This window comes from Cottoperca gobio, chromosome 1, assembly GCF_900634415.1.
Source record: "Cottoperca gobio chromosome 1, fCotGob3.1, whole genome shotgun sequence".
Lineage (NCBI taxonomy): Eukaryota > Metazoa > Chordata > Actinopteri > Perciformes > Bovichtidae > Cottoperca > Cottoperca gobio.
The window spans coordinates 18,899,778-18,915,727 of NC_041355.1; the positions used below are offsets into that span (position 1 = coordinate 18,899,778).

Here is a 15,950-nt window from a genome sequence, read left to right on the forward strand (position 1 = left end):
ATCTGAGGCATCACAAGAAAAACAGATACATGCAATGCATCACTCATAGAACATGAACAATCCCTGTTACTTGGACCAGATCTTCAACAAAAAACTAATAGTCCATAACTTGCTGTCTAAATTAAATCCATGACTTTTCAACGGGGGGATTTACTTACTTCCTGAAGAAGAATCAGCTTTGAAGATTGTTGCTGAAGCACCCCGGGGTTCAGGCAGATAACCGGTGCTGCTGAGGAGAGAGTGAGTAGTTCAGAGCGCAGTGGAGGAGGATGCCAGTCATGAAAAGTGATGAAGCCTTGACCAGGTTTTGATGAAGCCGGCAAATCAGCAGTGAGCTTTATAGTGCCACCATATGGATCAGATTTCCTCCCATTTTCCCTTGCAGCTCCAGCCAGGCCCTGAGATAAACTGCTGACGACACACCGTGAGGGGAGGTACTGAACGGCCAGTGGCGAGGAGAAAAGATAACACACGCGTCTCTTCAACATATTTCAAGTCTTTACACACACCCACCACTTAGCCCTCTCCCATCTGACCATGGCTTAAGAACTAGCTTGCCTTCCCCCTATCGCCTCTCTTCTTCTCCCTCCCACCGTCCACCTCTGATTGCCAGTGTTTTGATTTAAACATCTACATGTTCAGCATAACTGCATAGCCCCTTTGCGTGGTATGTGACCCCGAGGTCATTGGAGCACACACCTCAAACACTTTCCGACACAGGAATGAATAGTACCGTAAGTTTACAACATGGTCAACACTTTAACATGCACTCTCAAGGCATAGGTGGTGGACAGTCAAGTTAGCTGTGGCAAAAAGTATCCATATTAAAGAAACAATAATAAAAATGTGCCAAATAATAGTTTCTCCATAACAGCCTTAATTGTTTCATCATTTCATAACACATAGCCACAGGAGTTTGATTGAATTTCCTACTTTTAAGCTGTAAAGTTGTAAAACAACTATTGTTTTTTTTTCTCTGATCTCATATAATAAAAGTATCATTATTCTACTATAGGGGAAGCCAACATGAAATGAAATATCTCAACACAATAGTCAAATACGTTTTCATGCAGATGATACGATTTAATACTGTGTCGCTGACTTTGTTTAACAAGCCATTGAGAAAGTACAGTTCTCAAGTAATGCATTACATAAGACTTTTATTAACCTTAACCGTACACAGTGCAACAAATAAAATGTATGCTGTTCCTGTGATCCAGGGATTGGGACTACAGTTGAAGGAGGATTGTTGAAGCAGTTCTAGATTATACGGATGAACAGGGCAAGAATTTGTTTTTGGGGCCCTATTGACCCCCACTGTAGATGGAAGTTTCATTATTTCTCCGGGGACCCAGAAACCAACCACTTCTCTAGAGCAGAAATAAATTGTTGATTGACAGAAAATAAATAATCAAAACAATTGAGCTCTTTTGTAAGCAAAAGGTCAAAAATCCACTGGTACTAGCACATTTGTTAGACTAATCCAAAAGAGACCTTTTCCTGCTTTCCCTCTACAATACTGAACCCAACAGCTTTGAGTTTTTGACTGTTAGTGCAACGACAATTTCAATAGGTTAACTTGGGCTTCGGGAAGTAATCACGGGCCTTTGTCAATTATTTCTGACATTTTATAGAATAAACTATTCAAATAATTGTCAACAGTATTAATAAGTGAAAATATTTGTTGGTTGACCTTATAGTTCTCGTATGATGGATTAATACTACCTTGCCTGAGGTTTCGTATGTGTTAATTACTTGAAAAAATAATTTGATAAAACTTTACAACAACAATATAAATTGAAACAATGAAGGTACTACAAGTAGTTTTTGACCCAGGGTCTCTCTGCAAGACAGAGCAGTAAGGAGAGGACCCGTAACATAACATTTCTAACACATTTCTTAATTCTGATTGTGTAAATAATATGTATTGATTTTTTTTGGGGCTCCTAGGTAGTTGCCTCTTTGACTGGTTGGTAATCCATCCCTGTGCCCCTAGGATGGCTGTAGGGTGACGTACTACTGATCACTGAAGGATCATGAGGCCAAGAGCTCTAAAACTCTCAACAATGAAATGCACACCATCCTGACTTGTCAATCACATCAAATAATGATCGCTTGGAAGGCCAGAGGTGACACAGGGCTGCTGGGGCTGAGAGGACTGCAGGGTTGCAGGAGGTCTGAGAATGTGTTAAGCACAGAAAAAAAAAAAAAAATCCCTTTCAAGAAAAGCAATAATTATTTCGTTCACATCTCCCTTGGGAGACCGGACACAATGACAACAGCACACACAAACTCCACCATCAAACTCAAAAAGGGCTGTACAATGATTTCAATTATAAAGGCATACATGAAAACATTATGATTAGGTCAAAGGTGTACTGTAAAAGTGGTAGAAGAATATCTGTCTTTATTGTGGGTGTGTTGAGGATTATCTATCTCTGGCAAAAGAAAATCATGATCGTACAATTTGTATTCTGCAATAACGACCCAACCATTTAAAGACTTAAGGCAGACAGATTTATCAAGGTTTCTCTCATTGCTTTGGCAGAAAGAAATGGTATTTTTGTCTCATTTTCAAGCATTTCTTTGCTACTTTCAACTTTGGCCAGAAAGAAAACAAAGCTACTCAAAAATATGTCTGTGAGATTGTATGCACCTATGGGTAATAAAAAAGCACCTTAAGGACATCACTATACTGAATTTGATCTACCGAGCTGAACAATTCTTCATTCCTTTAGTTGTCTTGAAGCATGCACACCACCATCTGTCTTCCCAGAAATCAATGCAACAATGTGTTTAACAGATACCTCAAATATCTTAAAAGCGAAAGACGTTGCTGTAAATCTCTCCCCATTTCGCTAGAATGTCACGAACAGAGAGATGGCATTGCTGCTATTTAGTTTTTCTTTGATATGGGATTGGACAGAATGATACCGTTTTCACAGCAGGCTTCAGATCAATGGATTTAAGTGAATTTGTGTGCTACATCTCCAGTGATTCAACTCCCTCAACTTGTCATGGGTCAAACATTGTCCCTCTTCGCATCTACAACAGACACACACACTTCTGGAGTCTATTACATTTGTCTCTTTACCTATGAAAAACAAACATTTTACATAACCCGTAAGGGTCTCATGAAGCATGTTGAACTTAACCCTGACAGGGGCAACAGCTTGACCTGTTGTGCCGCAGAGGAGGCATTCTTTCTCCTATTGTGTTGTTATTTTTCACAGCCAACCACCAAGGTCAGGACACCTAATGCCAGGGTGGTCCGGGCACTTTGTCTGCTGAGCATGTGTGTCATCACCAGCATCAAGAGCTGAGGGCCCGGCAGCGAGCTAGAATATTTGTCGGCTGATGGCTTCAAAGAACAACGAAACAACGACAACAGTCATGTGCTGAATTCTTACGCCCACACCACGACACAGAAAGGTTGCGACTCACAGGTAAAAACAAAAAAATTCAGTATGAACAAGTTTTTCAAACCATAGAGTGGTTCAATTAACATGCTCTTATTTTAAGACAACTTAAAACACATATTTGAAGCAACATTGAGAATCCCTTTGATAAGGTTGTGAACACAATCATGCTTTGCAGACCCCCCCTGCCATGTTGCGTGTAATTTGACAATCTGCAACAGTATCACCCTGAATCTATGTTGTCACCAGCAGTGTAGAGCATAGCTGGGCAAAGAGGCCCATGATTAATAGGAGATAAGAGTGGCATCTTTACAACCACATGAAAACGAGCCTCAGGCGAGAGATATGAGACCTGGTTGAAGTAACACTGCCAGAGCTCTCCATTCAATCAGTTAGGACGACAGGCGGGGTCTTAGCGGGATCGGTGTAAAATGCAGGGCCACTGCAGGAGGCTAGCAGGTGGGGTGGGCAAAACAATCCCTAATACCAGGTGTTAAGAGGCCTTGCGTGGTAACCTTCTGCAGACTGCCAATGCATCAGTGTGATAGATGGAGGAGGGGGTCAATGGCAGGGATACAAGGTGTTAGATTCAGGAGGGGGTGGGGTGGTTCTGTGTGCTGCGAGAAGCTGCTGCCCACACGGCTGAACTCCTCACAACCAAACTATGTGTTCTGTCCACCTTATTGGCGTTCCAGACGCACCCTCGTCCAAATATGTTCCGCCTCGAGTATGAATGCCACAACCACCATCCTAAACAGTCAAAGATGTGTTAAGGACAAATTGTGAGATTAGAGAACTGAAAGCATGATGTCACAAAAGTTAATGTGTGCAAATTATTCAAGTGAAATACATATTAGCTCATGCAACTTGCATAAAGATATAATATGCTGTTTCCATCCAAACAATTTCAGCCATGAAAATGTTACATTCTCCATCAGGGTTTTGGTTAAAGGAATAATTCACCAAGAAAATGACTATTTGTATATCAATTACCATGTTACTTTGTCTTAAAGAAAACTTTTTTTTGCTTTTCTTCTCTCATTGGTGAACGAAGAATCAAAACACAGAAAAGCCTTGATGAATTGAAGTAAATGGAGGCCACGTAAAACTATATCAAAACATCCCTTTACAAACTCTCAGAGCCTCCCCCGTCATCAACAATAAAATAAAATACAAATGTATATTTGTCCACTGGTCTGTCCTATAACTGCATTTTCTGTATGATTCCAATAATGTTTATCATTTTTATAGTCACAATCGCTGAATTTGCATATTCTCTGTTAGATACAGGAGAGATGCGAGCTGAGGCAGCGACGAGCTGAGCCTCCCCTCAGATTGCGCAATCCCTTGCAAACTAGGTTGAGCGCATGCATTTGGCGCGTGCCTATTGCTATCTCTCTGTATGTATCTATCTGCCGCAGTGAAGAGGGCGCATGTGAGCCCATTACATGTACCTCTCTGAGCCGCTATAAATGTAACGTTCCATTTTGGCCAAATATGTACCTTACCTGTGTGTGTATATAAAGAATGTTGATATGAGATGTGAAAAATAACCAGTACTCAATGTTCATGCTGCCAAGAAAATGATGAATAAGATACTCAGTTGGGTTCATATATTTTTTTGCTAAAACCTTACTATTTTAAACACTACTGAAAGCGTGAGACTGTTTATACGGAAGTGTTTTAAATAGTGATTTTTTAGTCAATGCATGTGATGGAGAAGTAGTGACCACACCACTGGATAAAAGGGACTTTACTTGGGTTTTTTTATCCTTCGTTCACCATGGAGGCATGCAAGTTTTATCAAGAATTCAATGTAACACAGGGTGAGTGATTGATATTCAAATGGTCATTTTATGGGTGAAGTATTCCTTTAATACTATTCTCGTGCCAAAGTGTGCCACTGGTTCTGCAGGGGGGTGGGGTGGTTGCATACTGTGCTTGAGTGAACAGCTTGTCTTTGGGGCTCATGACACAGTGGCGCAGCAACGTGGCCTTGGAGTCATGCTGGATGAACCACCAAGCCTGTCAGTTCAGTGATAGATACAAGCAGCGGGGTCACGCCATGCTAAGCTCCGGCACTCGACAATAGGTCCTTCAATATGACCTTCAACAATATGACTATCACCCAACACGGAGTGGAAACAGCTGCACAAGCCTCATCTGATAAGAGAAGATACAGACAAATGTCATCTTGTTGTGTTGTCCTTTTAATATCATGTTTTTATTACATATACCTCAGAGTCCACATGCTAAAAACTTCAACATTCTGCACATGGATAAGCTGCGGCTGTGGCTCATTTAAGTGACAGGATAGCGACGCACTGTAAGGTTGTCCTTAGGCACAGCAGGGCTTTGAGCTAAATGCTAAGATGTTCACAGTGATAATGCTAACACACTGATGACATACTATGTTTATCATCTTAGTTTAGCATGTTAGCATGCTAACATTTGCTAATTAGAACTAAACACAAAGTACAACTGAGGCTGATGGGAATGTCATTAGTTTTGCAGGTATTTGGTCATAACACAAAGAATTGGACACATTAAAACTTTTACCTGATAGTAGCACAAATATGTAATAGTTAGGGGGAACTATTAGCAGGACATATTAATGGAATATAGTATTTATAATAATCTTTTCATTAGTGTAGAATGACCTGAAACTAAGAATTGTTGTTGTTTTTGTTAGCTTAGAATAATCCCTTCATATTTACGTAATATATCATATCATATCTTCTTCGGAGTCCGCCATGTACAGTCCAACTACAGTAGCCCAGAACGGAAAAACCAAACACTTGCAATGGAGATGGCCACCGTAGGTTCTCTTCTCGCTTGGAAAGGGAGCGGAGTGGTATTCAGTTTATTGAATTCTGCGACCTCACTCTAGATGCCACTAAATCATACACACTGGACCTTTGTAAGGTATTGTTTGGATGTTTTGAAGTGGGTTTGTATGAGGTACTTATACAGTGTACTACTTACAGTAGATGGTGGTCGGCATGACCCAGTTTGGAGAAACAGACAGACGTACCAGTACAGAAGTAAAAAGAGTCTGGTGACTTTGGAGAGAGCATAGATAACAGCCAAAAAAATATAGTTGGCTAAAATACGTTTTGTTATGACCTGCTGCTAATGATAGAAAGTCAATGGATCATGAGTCAGGATTCATCAATGAGGACGATGAACGTTGCCAACTGATTGTCAGTGATTGAGAAATGATTTGTTATATGCACATGCAGAAATACGTGTACATTTAAGGTGTAACCTTACTTAAAGGTCCTTTGGTTTTGTCTCAAAGTCTGTCTGTTGTAGCTCTGATGAAAAGGGTTATTTTATCACACTTGTTTTTTGCTATGATATGATGAAAATGGGGCAACGTCACAAGATTACACTTTGAGAAGTTGTGTACTGTTGAACCTTCCTCGAGGACTGACCTTGGTGTGCTTTTTTTTCTCCAAACTGATTGGTAGATGGCACTGTGTGGCCGTAAATCAGAGATTCCAGCTGAATGTCAGCATGATGTCAGCATCTTTGCATCATGTGTTGTGAAGACATGCGGACACGTGGTCATAGTCCTCTCAGGCCACACACCCCTCAGTCACCCAAAAGATTTATCATGGGTTTAAGTCGTCAGATGCACGTGGACATGCACACGTGCACAATCATTTAACATATATTTTATTGTCACGAACAAGAAACAAACAAAAAGAACTATGTAAAACCATGAACACATTTCCAATTTGTAACACAGTAATTTAAAGCATACAGTGACATCACTCTACAGGTATTTATATGTATAGACATACCACAGAACAGTAAAATGTTCACTATTCATAGAGTTGCCTGTCTGAGTGTGAATAGTTGACCTGGATAACCAAAAGTATATGAAAGGTTCTACGGAATCACTTCTAGAAACCCCTTGTTAAAGCAATGCATACTCTCATACTGTAAGTATGCACAGGATTTATACATAACATTTATGGTGACATGACAGTTAGCATCTACTTTATCGCCCCAGGCAGTCAACTGAACTGAACTCATCAGATAAAACATAATATCATTATGTCCATGCTTGCAATGCCATATCAAAGTATACAAAGTTAGTCTTCCCCAAGGTTGACAGACTTTTCACTATAATGGGCTTTAAGTAATGAAATCCCTGCAGAACAAATACAGAAAGTGAATGTGTAAAGATAATTACCTCCGCCAAGGTTATGTGTTTGGTTTGTTGGTTGTTTGTCAGCAGGATTGCGGAAAAACTACCGGCCCAATTTTCATGACACTTGGTGGAAGGGTGTAGCATGGGCCAAGGAAGAACCCATTTCAATTCGGAACAAATGCCAATTTTGACAGAAACCGTTTTGGAAAATACAGTATACCCAGACATACAGTTTATAGTGGTGGCGTTTGCAGATTTGCATATCATGGAAGACAGGACTCTTGGCCTTAGCGGAGGTTTGTGCTCTCCGAGTAGCTCTTCTCTGTATTAGGGAGAATAGGAATTGAAAAATACAAGCAGCTGTAGTATCAGTGCCGTGAAGCAATAGTCAAACCTTTTGGAAAATCCGCTTATTTGCTTTCTTGCCAAGAGTTACATGAGAAGATTGATGCCACTGTCATGTCTGTATGGCAAATACGAAGTTGCAACCAGCGTTCAATTAGTTTAACTCAACATAAAGACCGACTTCCTGGGTTCACCGTGACACTGAATGGTTGCCAGACAACCAGAGGAGACTTCAGGAAGTTACTGCGCCTTCCCAATAAATAGTCTGGCACATGACCCCCCGTAAAACCACATGTTTAAAAATCTTTTTCTTTTTCTTTCATTTTTTAATTAAACAAGAATTTAATATAGAAATACAAGCACTCACCTTTGCCACAAAGACAGCTACATCGTGTCCTAACGGTGAAAAGGAACAATAGGCCTACTGTGTCTTGATCACTGGTTCTTCACTGTTTCTTTGTGTTCTGGTTTTCTCTTCCAACCTCACTTCCTAAAAGGCACACTTATATCTCATTAAAAAACAGAACGGGAGATGTTTATCTGAGGATTATTCTATATATTCCATATTTTAAAATGACAAAATCCTTTTGCATTTACAAATCTGAAAGAAGACTATCCCACTGAGAATACCATAGTATGGTGATTCTGAAATGAAACAATATCTACTAAATCCCCCGAGGCTACTCAAAGCTACAGACGGACCTTATGCAAACTGTTAGTTCAGAAAAGCCTGCTGATTGACAGTCTGCACATATTCAAGCCAAGAAGCAATACAATCTGTATCCGAAAGCTTCTATGACTTATGCGGATTTGTATTATTCGTGCTGCTCAAAATTTACAACCGCAATTATTCACGGGTAGCGAGACAGTCCAAGTTTAGTTAAGTTTTATTGTCCTTTTCAAATTGTTGTTTTCAAGTTGCCAATTTCTCCTTCAGTATTTCAGCAGATTCCTTTGAGTAATTCTGAGAAAAGAACCTAAACAATCTGAACTCCTGATGGCTATAGACGCAGAACATTTCAATTAAAAGTGATATTTGAAAAAGGGTTGTATCCATAGTTAAACAATGGCAGCTAATTTAGATGTTAAGTTGATGGTTTGCGGTTATTAACACCTACATGTTGACTGAGTCATCACTCCTGTTTTTATTTACTGATAATTTCGTCACCCAAAATGGAGCCAGAGATGGAGCTGTAGCTTTATTTAAACAGTTGCACCTTGCTATAAAACTGTCAGCACTATTAATCTAGGGCAGAGGGAATGTAAGATCCTCTACCTTTGATTTTCAAAGCTGCCCACTGTCTCATATTGCTTATGAATATCGGGATGACCTCTTGTGACTTTTAAAGTGACATTTGTGTCTTTCTGTTCTAGTCATCAAAACAAGAAAATACTATTTATGTTAATTTAGTGCAGGTAATATTGTGAGGATGCTTTTATAGCTTAGAAAGATTGTTGCCGCACACAGGGATCCTCAAAGGGACTCATTGTGATCAGCTAAACTAACCAATTAAAATACTGTCAATAAAACCGATAAATTATTAGTACAAATAAAAGAGGTTAAGGAATTACTAGATACTCATACATTTGAACTGACTCATTTTGATTAGCTGATCACCATTTTATGGTTTGCTAAATTACTAGGAAGAGAAACCTTTGATCACTGAACTAGACTTGCAATACACAGCATTTTATTTCAGATTTCATGTTTACCCTTAACACGCTGCCCTTAGCAATCAGCTCATAACGTCCACCATCATAACAAACATGGCGGGGATAGGGTTGTTTAACTTCAGCTTTAACTTGGGCTGATGGGCAGTAAAGAAGAACCTATTTTTAAGGAATAGAGGCCATACGGCACATTAGCCCTTGAGGTCATGTGTGATATGCAAACCCACCCCAGCTAAAATAACTCCTTTGACCTCATGCTAGGCAAAATAGAACAGAGCATGTGAACCTGGGTAGCAGCTCACCTCCGTGAGAAACTTCTTGTACAGACATTGACGTACAGACAGGTGATGAATGAAAAGAAAGACATGAATATATCAGTTAATGTGATTATTATTTACTTAATCAATGAAAATAGTGAAAAGAATGCTGATCACAAATTGTTAAGGCCCATGGAAATCTTTGAAATGCTTGTTTTATTAGACCAACAGTCTAAATATAATGATATTCAGATTCACATAAGGTTAAGAAAAGCAGCACATTCTGACAATTGAGAGGCTTGAACTAGTCTTTTTGATATTTAGGCTCAAACAATAAGTCTACGGCAGCCCTAGCAGCTCAGCAGTGCTTTGAGATAAATGCTAACAATCGGCTTGCATGCTGATGTTTAGCAGGTATAATGTGCACAATGTGCTAAGGCCAATGCTGCATTCACATGCTCCTCGGATGGTTCGTTTTCCCGCGAGGAAGTCGTTCTTCTGCTTTCAGTGTGTTCATGAGCTTTAAATCATAATGTGGAAACAACATGGGCGCTAAAAAGAGATGTGTTGAATTGTATTGCTCAGAGCATTTTAACAACATCTTGATATCTGTGTCAGAGTTGTTATTCCGACTTCAGGGGCCGTTCACATGTATTTTGCTAGTTGCGAACATACTTTTCCGATTATTCCCATGATACATGAACGCAGCACAAACGATTTATCTCGCATTTTAACACAAGTGAAACATAATGTGTGTAATGGCCCCGTGATTTTGGATACACTCCAACATTTAATGGGTTCTTCCTTGGCCCATGTTACACCCTTCAAACTCGTTTCATGAAAATTGGGAAAGTAGTTTTTATGTGAATCCTATGCTATGGCCTTCGCAGTCACCAGATCTCACCCGTAGCCTGGCCCTATTGAACACCTGTCGGAGATTTTGACTCAACATGTTGGACTGGTATGGAATCAGATTTGGTTCAATATGGGTTAGGGTTAGGGTTATGATCTTAGTGCAAACAAAAGTTAGGCAGAGAAAATGAGAGAACTGGCAGCGTGACCGTAAAGCCCACAGTGAAGAGTGGGGAACCTTAAACAAATAGGTCATATTATCAAAAAAGTAAAAGACCAATAGTTTACACAATTGCGCAAATAATTAGTTTCCAAGTGAGATTACTTTTGTTTTGGCTTCACTGAGATGTATTATTTCTCAAATTCATATATATTGTATTGTGTGAGGTTTTAACCACCCTTAATGCATGCTAGAGCCAAGAGACAATATACCATCAGAGGATTTCTTTAAATCCTATAAACCTCCGCCACTTGCCATAAATCACTGCATCATCACGTCCCCGGTGCATGAAAAGGTTAAACGACGGATAAACAGGACTTGGGTCAGTACTCAATGTACAGTGAGGACAAACTGATATTGACTAGGAGGGGAATGAACACTTTGCTCAACCTGATGAAAGGTCTAATAGATTAGGGACATGTGTACAAGCCCCTTGTCAATCCCTCTTTCTCAGTGACCTAATGTACCCAGAACAGCTGTGTGAGGGCGTTTAGCAGTTAGTCCAGGATGACAAGTCATAGTGTAGCTTGATATATGAGCCATTACACGTGAAACAGGAGAGTTTGTTGAAGGGTTAGATGGCTGTGTATGCTCGTAACAATATGTCCTCATTATATGTATTTTAGGTATTTATCTTTTGGTGAACGGCAAACGTAAGATCTATGTCTTTTGTACGTTGATGCAATGGCAGGTACAAGACTATTTATATATCTTAAAAAATAAAGTATTGCTTCTGTAAACTCCCATTAGTTCATTGAAGTGTTCTGTGATTGTTCTTTTTTCCCCACTAACATCACTTACATAGCCGGCTGCCTCAAGGGAAGCATTAAGACAAGAAAGGTGACACAGGATTTACTCTGACACCCCACTGTTTAGAGATCTGCCATATACAGCAAGGGTTACATCCACCTTGGGTTGTAGTCAGCCAAAGAAAATCTTGATCGACTTAAATTCTACTTTCTCTTCAAGCAATTGATTGTTTGATGGGGGAAAAATCTGCACGTTAAGAGATAGCGTGCAAATCCCTCACCCGCCCGACCCGTTTTGAGAGCCAATCTGCATTGCCCAATTTACAAAAATGTGTTCATCAACCCCCTGAATGCTAACTTTATGCATTAAAGTAGCACAATTGTCAGGACAGAGAGGAGTGTCGCTGCGCTCAGTCCAGGAACAGCTACAGCTGGGAAGCTGTTCACCCATTTATAGTGTTCTCTTTCTCCCCTCCCACAGTAGTGTGAAGATCTAAAGAAACAGATGGTGTTCTTTATTGTTAGATATGAGCAAATAAAGTATTCCTTCTTCTTCTCTCTCTCTCTCTCACACACACACACACACACACACACTAATAGATTACGAAACATTTTTTTGACAAAATGTTTTATTTACAATGGAGCAGAATTCAAACTGCCATTCAAATTCAAGTGATTTATACAAACTTAGTCAATATATTAAACATTGGCATTAAATCAATTATTCTGAATACAACGTTAGACACGCTGAGAAGCATATATTGCAGCTTTGCAGCCAAGTTGAATGGCATTTTTTAGCAGCCAGTATCCAGGTACCTAAAACAAAAAACAAATAAAACACTCTTAGATTGCAATACTTTAATTGACATTCATTAAAATCTGCAAAGACAGTTAAATACTTTTAGAAATTGCTAATGGTTCTTATATGCTTTGTACTTATTTTGGTGTACTTTGATTCCACATGGCGTCATTTGATCAGGTGTTTGTGAAGTCAAAGTATTTGTGTGGATTGTGCGGTGAAAGAGTTCAAATATACTTACTGATTCAGCGTCATGCTCCAGTCCTGTGTCATGATGCTCAATCTCATCATCTCTGAATTCCTTTATAACCTTTAAAAATATAATAGAAAACCATTCATTCATAAGTGAGCTTATTCAGATTTGACCAGTGCTCTGCTTTAACCACACACATGTGTCACACTATTCTGACAGTAAAAGAACAGCAACAAGTAAGTAAATGTTGTTCTTTTTAGAGCAAGCCTTTTTCAAATTGTCTTATTTACATGGTTCATATCTGAATGTTGCTCCACATTGTTTCTTAAACTCAAGCTATTTTCACTTTTTCCATTCATACTAATTGCATGAACCAACCATGCAGCCCAAATACTTCATGTAAGATAATCAGGGAAAGAAATGAATGATTTGACTTTTTAAAAGACTCTCTTTAAAGGAGGTTTATGTGCTGGTCTTATTTATGTCTTCCCTAATACATAATGTTCGTTTTACTTTTCCTTCCAGTATGTGCACGCGCGCACACGCGCACACGCACACGCACACGCACACGCACACACACACACAATTTCAGAACTCCTCGCTCTATTTTGTTATTTTATTTCTTAATCCCTTTATGTGTAAATTTGACATGTATGCTTTGTTTTGTTCTGATGCTCGTTTGTTTCTGTGTAATCCTATAGCATCATAAAAATTATTCATATATTCACATCCTTTATGTATCACCTCAAATATCCTTAGCATGTAGGTGACAGAGTTACAGAGACAACGGAGGAGGACTCACTAGTAACAGTTCAGTGTATCTGTCGGGGTCCTTCTCCATCAGAGCTCTTATCTGGCTGTTGTAGTGCTCTGAAATACTCTCCTCCACCGCCACAGTGCAGGCCATAGCCCCCTCTTTTCCCAGCAGTGCGCTGGAAGCACCTGAGTAGATTTAAAACAAGAGAAATACACATTTTAATTTTAATAAAGCAACAGCTAACAACATATTGCCTAAAAACACAGTGGAGTAACCAGTGAAATAGGGTTGTATCTTGCAACTTGTAATAACTACAGCATCAAGTTGTAATACTTCATTTAATGACAACAACAAATCTCAATCCAAAACTGTGTCAAAAATCATTATTCTTTTATGCATTTGTTTTGTTCTTCAAAGTAAGTTATCTTCTAACTTTATAAACTCTGCTGTATGCTTATGGACATTACCAACCTAATACAAAACCAGCGATGTTCCAGAAGGGTAACAGCGCTGTGGGACGAACTCTGCTCTCAGCCAGAATTTCATTGAATTTCGCAAGATGTTCCTTTTCTTGATCCCACATTTCCTAAAGAAAAACAAACGTGAACATGGGGTGTCAAAAACAATGCAGTTGACCTCGTGCTGCACACACAAATACATTTTATTCTATTTTTGGTTTACAATACAGCAAACAAACATGGTACAGTTTCTCTATGTCCAATAATTATGAATTGGAATCAAACATTTAAGTTACAGGCTAGGCAAGATTTCTATGCTAAAATACACTTAATACAACATTACAGACTCACTCAAATCAAATTGTAGGTCAGATCAAAAATAAGAATTAAGAGTGAATTTCATATATTTGTACTAAACAACAACACTTTACTCATCCATCAGGATTCCTCATATGATTTATGGATATCAGACATATTTATATTATATTTTTATATATTTGACATTTGGAGCCATCACTGTGAGCTGTTGTCTAGTGCAGGTTCTGCAGACTTATGTCGTTCAAAGCCATGTGTCTCACTCTGTCCATACCTGGATGAGAGGTCCAGTACTAGATCGACCCAACACTGCCATCTGGCCGGCGTAGATGCGGTTGGCCCCGTATTCACCCGCGTGATCCACGCGCAGGATTCGGTGCAACATCTCCTTCTCCTCACTGTCGCGTGGGGTGGGGACCACACTGTAAGCACGTGAGCTCAGCTGCAGGGGCACTATCATATAACATTACGGTCTATGGTTACAACACAATAACAAACAGACAGAGATTGAGGCCATAAAATAATTACTTTTAGGTATTTACTTTTCAGGTGTTACACCTGGAACCTGTAAAAAATAGTGTGTTCAGATTTAAGCTTAGATGTTTTTTGCTTTAAAATAATAGTGCCATAAGTGTTTGGATGAGGTTTTATGGATGGAAAGGCAACATAGCTAGCTATGTTGCCTTTCCATCCATAAAACCTCCTCCAAACTTACAACAAACGCAATCTCAAAGAGTGGGACAACTATCTGCTAACAAGTCTGTTGTGAAACATTATGTACAGTAACGCTTCTGTTACTAAAAGCAGGGTACAATAATAAAGTTATACCGGCTACTTTAGACAAGTGTTGTTAGCATGTGTAGCACTTTAGCTCGTAGCTGTCGCTGCTGAAGTAAACGTTACATACCTACTGCTTACCTCTGCATTTTAAACACTGGCGAATCATCGCCGGACCGACGATCTTAGTCCAGTTATATAAAGCTGTATGACTAGCTCTGTGCATGGTAGTCACTTTATGGTTTGACTACCTGTATTATCAAAGAAGTGTGCTAACTGTCATTGAAAATGTCAGAAGGTGGACGCGCGGCGACGCAGACATATGACGTAACCGCGTTACGTCTTGCACAACAATGCCCAACCTCACTCGTAATACATTTTTTGATTTTTCCTTATCAAGGCAGTAAAAGTATGTGCATTGACAGTGTTTAGAAGGAACCTTGGTTCTACGTAAATCAAAATATCTCTGACCTATTCACAACATTTTATTTGACCTACAAAACATAACAAACAATGTTCTATAATTAACTCTATAAACAGTCTGACTGTTAGCATATGGAGGTTTTACATCCAATTGTCTCTGTGTGAATGGAGGGCTTACAGCTGTCAATAAAAACATTTCCCTATAGTCTAGTAAAGTCGCCACATCTGCTGTAATACTTTGGCAGTTTTCACATGTTCACTGTGCACTGTGTGGTTTGTCACTAGATGGCATTATATTTCTTTAATGTTCATCTTAAATAACGGGGATTTGCTCAAAGGCCCATGCAGTTCTGTGTGGGTACAATAAGTATGCTTACATTTGTTACTACTCCCAGATACAGAGATGGGGTCAGTAAGGGAAGTTAAGTGAAGTTGCTTATTGTTGTAGCCCACAGCATTTTAAAAGTTTTTTTAAATTATGTACTGTATTCAATAAGATGTGAGATCTGTATAATCATCCATTTAGTCTATCATTGCTTATTGCTGTGCAGGG

At 39.3% G+C, this 15,950-nt stretch overlaps 1 protein-coding gene across 3 annotated transcripts; it reads right to left on the minus strand.

Moving 5' to 3' along the window:
• Positions 1-12,292: 12,292 nt before the first annotated feature.
• On the minus strand, positions 12,293-15,314 carry coq7 (coenzyme Q7 homolog, ubiquinone (yeast)). 3 transcript variants are annotated; one of them, XM_029434929.1, is made up of 6 exons: positions 15,116-15,314; positions 14,472-14,650; positions 13,896-14,010; positions 13,470-13,609; positions 12,716-12,784; positions 12,293-12,491 (listed from the first exon to the last, which is right to left on the minus strand). In XM_029434929.1, the coding sequence occupies exons 1-6, from the start codon at positions 15,198-15,200 to the stop codon at positions 12,414-12,416; spliced, it is 666 nt and encodes a 221-aa protein (XP_029290789.1). In that variant the 5' UTR covers positions 15,201-15,314; the 3' UTR covers positions 12,293-12,413. The 3 variants fall into 3 exon arrangements, with proteins under 3 accessions (XP_029290789.1, XP_029290797.1, XP_029290804.1); XM_029434937.1 differs by having other exon boundaries at positions 14,472-14,595; positions 15,116-15,252; XM_029434944.1 differs by having other exon boundaries at positions 15,105-15,242.
• Between the last annotated feature and the right edge of the window lie 636 nt (positions 15,315-15,950).